The sequence below is a fragment of the Microchirus variegatus genome (genome assembly GCF_963457635.1).
Source record: "Microchirus variegatus genome assembly, chromosome: 8".
NCBI lineage: Eukaryota > Metazoa > Chordata > Actinopteri > Pleuronectiformes > Soleidae > Microchirus > Microchirus variegatus.
The window spans coordinates 20,433,030-20,439,029 of record NC_139809.1 but is presented as its reverse complement, the minus strand read 5'-3'; the positions used below and the strand labels follow the sequence as shown (position 1 = coordinate 20,439,029).

At 37.3% G+C, this 6,000-nt stretch overlaps 1 protein-coding gene across 1 annotated transcript in view; it reads left to right on the top strand.

Moving 5' to 3' along the window:
* Nucleotides 1–1,898: 1,898 nt before the first annotated feature.
* The window catches only part of hgfb (hepatocyte growth factor b), a 35,773-nt gene continuing 31,671 nt past the window's right edge, over nucleotides 1,899–6,000 (top strand). Inside the window, exons 1-3 of the mRNA XM_083894065.1 lie at nucleotides 1,899–1,975; nucleotides 4,858–5,017; nucleotides 5,243–5,355. Of these exons, the coding sequence (XP_083750191.1) occupies nucleotides 1,927–1,975; nucleotides 4,858–5,017; nucleotides 5,243–5,355 (322 nt within the window). The 5' untranslated portion in view covers nucleotides 1,899–1,926. The remainder of the gene's footprint in view (nucleotides 1,976–4,857; nucleotides 5,018–5,242; nucleotides 5,356–6,000) is intronic.

The window sequence follows — 6,000 nt, the reverse complement described above, 5'->3', positions numbered from 1 at the left end:
TTTGTTTTCACATCAGTGTAAAAAACAAAAACAAAGCAACAATCCATATGGGCTTACATTTAGACACAGTGTTTGTCTTATTATAAAAAATATTATTCTTATACATATTATGCATACCATGTAATGTTGTTAATTACATTACATTGGAGGGGACTGCCTTATAATAGCTGAATTTACTGGTGTGACATATTGTTCTTTATTTCACGATACGTTTATGATTGTGCAATGTTTTACTATGTTTAGAATAGATTGTGAAATTGAAGTATTTCCCAACAATATGCTCACACGAGAGTCCCTTAAGGCTGATGTTATTCTATTCTCATACATATTCTCATGGTATGTATAGTATATCTTTTTCATTTATATCTGAAAATAAATGTATAAAAACATACTTACTTTAAACATACTTGGCCACATAGAGATATGTGTATACACAACAATCAATACATTGGGGCTCTTCCCCTGGTCACAGGGGAAAGCAGCAGATGCTTTGAGCACAACCTGAGCTCCATCACGGCACATGGTGTACGTTCAAAGAAAAGAAAAGGGGGAATCTCCGCCGGGCAGTTACACTCAGTCTCCTCTATGATAACTGATGTCAGGAGCCTCATCACACGAGATAATGCTAAGGCCAGGTAAGTGACATGTCTCCTATCTCATGCTGTCATCGCTGGAAATAGAGATGACACTCTCAGGGGATGGATACTGCACACACACACACACACATGTGTAACTCCTTATCTGACACAGAGGGTGGGGTACATCAACAAACCTCCTGTCCTGCTCGCACGCCACCTTTTCACACCTCTGCTGAGTACTAAGAATTGAGAGAAATGCTGCAATGATGATAACAACTTGATGAATAAATAAATTTTTACATTCATCTTATCCATGGGGATCTACACATCACAGAAATGAGTCAGTTCATCATTTGTAGTCATTTTATTATGCGACCAAACAATTATTGGGAGCTGGTACTCCCTGGAGCTTCCTGTAAAAGGAAATGAATTCAGTCACTTTATTTCATATTTTACCGTTCAAGTTTTGTATCACCATTGAATAAAAGTGCTTTTCTCCAGACTTTTACTTAATATTCATGTATTTGTTTTTAAAGCACATGCAAACAACTGAGCTCTTGGGTATGGCTGGCTTACCTATTCAAAAATGATGTTGGCTGGTACAGAAATGGCAGTAAAGCAGAAACAGTGTGTGATGCACATCTTGTTAGGATCTGTTTTGTGAATTTGATTGCTATAAGTTTGAGCTTTAAAAAAGTGGGTAACCATGTTGAAAAAAAGTTTGGCAAGTACTACTGTTTATACAGTGATAAGCCCCAATATTAAAACAGCTTTTTTAATTATGTTGTTATTTATGTATTTTATTTTTAAATAGTAAAATAATGTATTTCTTAAGACAGTATTTCTTCCGTTGGTGTTCATATTTAATCCAAAACTAATTTCCAGTGTTTAGATGATTTCCCTATACTTTCCTACTTAAGTCCTTATATTTGAATGTATCTATGGTGTTGCTGTTATACAACACAAAATACAAAGAAAGTATGTATGAGTACACACAATTGTATCACATCTTGTCATTTAAACCGGCCAATGTTCATTCAGACATTCAGGGCAATAAATAGCAGCATAAAAAAAACGGCGGAGATAAGAGAGAGAAGAAGAAAAGCGACAGAGAGCGATACATATAGGGAGGGAGGGATGAAGGAGGGAGGGAGGGAAGGGAGGGAAGGAAGGAGGGGAGGAGGAGAGGAGAGGAAGTACTTAGAGAGGAGACGCATCATCTGTGCAGTGGTGAAGGCAACATCTCGCGGTTGCGGTCGGACACTGTGCGTCGCGCGCGCCGAGTATTCGCAGCATTCCCAGCATACCTGTTTTGAGTGTAGCCTTGTGTTTGTGACGTGACACTGCGATGTGGATTTACAAGCTCATTTTTGGAGTTTTTGTCATTTGTTATTCTGGTAAGTCTGTCTTTTTGTATGCGTCTTTAATATATTATGTCTTCTGTATAAATATCTATTTACATGTGCTCGAATTGCTGCCTGTTTGTGCGCAACTGCGATGGAGCTGGTGCCAGAACGCACCGGTTTGCGCTCCAGCCATGCTCACAAACATAGTATAGTAGTATAGATAATTAGTTATTTCTTGTTTCTTTCAAAACAAATTCACAAGAGAGAGAGAGGGCATTTTTAAATGTATACTTTAATGGAAAAGGGATTTTAGTGAGAGAGGAGATCGATATTGTTGCCTTTACTCGCGAACCTCCTCTACACTTGCTTTAGTATTATGGTTCGAAAAAGTGACATAATCTGTTCCATTGTACCACAAAATGCCCAATAATCAGATGTGTGACTCAGTCATGCAGTTATATTCCTATTGTGTAATCTCTTGGCTCGCTTTCGTTCACACGGCAGAGAAACAGCCGATGCTCTGCGATTCTCATGTTGCTCATCATCAATCAGCTCCCACCTGGTGTCTCATGTCTTCTGTCCTGTTGTTTACATGATAATTCAGCTTCACGTGAACATTTCCACATGGACTTTTCCTTTGACAGTGATGAAAACGTGAGATAAATTGAAGTTCAGCAACTGAGTCAACTGACAGCCATACAGCATGGATCCCCCTCCCCTGTGTGTGTGTGTGTGTGTGTGTGTGTGTGTGTGTGTGTGTGTGTGTGTGTGTGTTTTCATTGGGCCAGTGATAAGTGACTGTGCGTCTTATTAGGTCATCAAACTTCTTAACGATTAAAGCAGATTCACACATTACAATTCACACATTGTAATGCTGTTACTTGGTGTTTCTCAGCCTTTCTGGACTCATTAGCAGATCGCCCTCCGTGACTCTCAGACCAAGGTTTTTATGATGATAATGATAATAACAATTATAACAAAGACTTACCCATCAAATCAAACAATCTATATTAAAATAGTGTATATTTTAGTCATTAGTGCATTTAATCACATGAATGTTAAAGCTGCTAACTTGTTGATGTTGTGTTATTATTCTGCCTTTATGACAATTGTATATATACTCTATACTCAACAGCTAAATTAGTAGACCTGACTGAGGGAGCGTCTTTGTGTATACAGCAGCAGTGCGGTCAAAGACGAGAAGTGTTTATCTTGTCAAATAGTTTTTTGTTTGTTTGTTTTTTTTAGAGCAGTTCAATTTCTGAAACTTTTTGTTGGCACTTCTTTGCGTCTCAGTCGTACTCCATGTTGTCTTCAGTTGTCTCGCTTTACTACCGCAATGTTGCTGTTGCCTCCGTCTGTCTTGATGTGAAATCAAGGACTTCCTATGTGCAGCATGAGAATGTTGCCGGGGCAACAACCAGATGTAAACACTGCTACTGAGAAACACACAAACACGTGCACTTAATCAGCGTTGTGTGAACTCATCTGACTAATTATAAACAGACATGTGTTTATATTTAAAAGTTACACACTGCACCTTTAATCATACTGAGAGCAAATTCTCTTTTAAAAGTGACATCAGACAACAGATTGTCATTTAGCAGTATAATATATGGGATCAGACAACCACATTAACAACAATAAATATCAGGCTAAAAAAAAACAAACAACAAATATTATTTAGAAACAAGCATGTGGCAGAAACAAATCAAAGTAGTTGCAGCTTGCTAAAGGAAAAGTAAGGACAAAATATAATCCCAGTACCAGGATAATACCTGTTTCTGTTCAGACAGAGGGGGACCTTTGAACTGAAGTCATTGTGAGACCTGAGATTATGACAGACGGGGACAAGAAGAGACAAAGAAAGAGAACAAAGAAAAACAGTTTACACAATTATTTTAACAGGAAGAGATCTCCGCAGTCTCAGCTCAGGGGGAAAGGAGAACATGGGGAGGAGAGGATGGGGGGTAAAAGAGGTGGAGATTAAGAGAGATTAGTTATAAATCAGTTGTAAAAACTACTGCCAGCCTTCTTATAATGACAATTACAATATTCTTGTAATATAATACGTCTACAGGTCGTTATTCATTGCTTTATACCAACTAAAAAAAAGAAAGAAATACACAAAAGTTTTGCCATTCACCTATACCCATTCACTCACACAGTCACACAGCAGAATTGAATAGAAAATAAAATAAACTTTATTTGTCTGAAACACATTATGAGCAACGTGGGATTAAGTGCATTACAATTATTATTCTTTTATTTTTGCTGTGATTTGTATTATTTATTTAAGGTTTATCATGTGATCGTACCTCATTCGTAATGCTCCATTATATTTCAAATCTATATATTTGACTTAATTGTTATCTACATTGCAAATGATATTACAATACCAGCATTTACATATTCTCTCCAAAACATTAAATCTCAGCACCTATATTTTGATATATTTCTAATCATCATCACCATCATCATAATAATAGGGCTGGGTAATACATGTCATAATATAATATCCTTTAATATCAATCTAGGAAAGATTCAGTGTCAATATAATGTCCAACACTTTGCGATCCATCACATACAGTAGTTGTTTTGCCCCAGGTTTGTGAAATGTTTCTGTGTTTAAAAAGTGTGGCTTCTTTTCTTTCCCAGGTTTAATTATTACATTAGTTTAGTTTAGACACTGTTGTCCAGCTGTAATTACTGAGAGGACAATATTGTCATGAATCCTGCTTAAGGTAGCAGAGTAAGCATCATATTAGCTGTCTCTGGTATGATCCCAGCCAGTCACAGCTCGTCTCCTGCACGCGGCCCTGAGCAATGCATACCTCTGCTTTTTACACCATGTCCAGATAAGTGCTAGTTAAATATTTAAAGTGTAAAATAAACACATTTAACAGGCACTTTTTTTCCCACTTGTGTATCAGAGGGCAGACGAAATGCACTCCAGGACTATCAGAAAACCGATGGTATTCGACTGGTTGCCATGTCTCCCAATTCGTCCCTTTTGACCAAAGACAGGAAGCTGAACATGACCAAGTGTGCCAAATCCTGCAGCCGCAACAAGAGACTCCTCTTCAGCTGCAGGTATATCAGTGATCATGTCATTTAAACCCTTTTACTTGAAATACCTGCTGTCTATCTGGTTTGACAAGCTTAGAAGTGTTTTGCATGCAACACTAAAAGCTGCAGTAATTGCCCCTGGACTTGTTTTTTGCCCCAAGATGTAAAGTTAAACACTGACCCATGTGTGCTTCACACTTTTTTGTTCTTTTTCTCTCTGCCTGCTGTCTTTTCCTCTTTATCCTCCAGAGCGTTCCTCTACGATCATAAAAACAGGAAATGCCAGTGGCTGTCATTTGACAGGAACTCACCAGGAGCGCAGATCCAGCAGGACTTCAACTACCAACTCTATGAAAAGAAAGGTGCCCACTTTACTCTTCTGCCTTGTTTCTCTCTATCAGTCATTACTGGTTTCTCTCCTTCAGCAATGACATGTCAGTTCATTTACATGTCAATTAAAATCAAACATTTTCAGGAGTTTTAAAATATATAAATATGTTAGTTCGGCTGAAATTATACTCAAGGAAAATTCTCTGAAAGTCACCATGACGCATTTCGCATCACTTGACTCACAGGAGGGCAAATTTGGAAAAGGGAAAACAGATTTTTTTTTTACAACTCAGTGAAGCCGCATGCACATCGGTGAAATATCCCTCTAATTTATGTTCTATTAGTGTAAAAAAGATATTACATTCCATGTCATTCAACAAACCGTGATAATGAGATATTAGCCAGATAACTTTGACAGCCCTAATAATAAGCAACATAAAATATACACATGCAAAAAAATTGACTATACAATCTACTAACAGGGATGAACAGGTATGCAAAAAGTGTTTATAAATATCAACAATTAATAAAAGAAAAAAACTAAACAATTAAACCTATATTACAAACGTAATTATATGCACACTTAAAGGTACAATATGTAGTATTTATGGGTTTATATAACCCAAAATCCACTTTTTTATACATATTATGTGCTCCTGCTGGTTTTTGACCAGAGA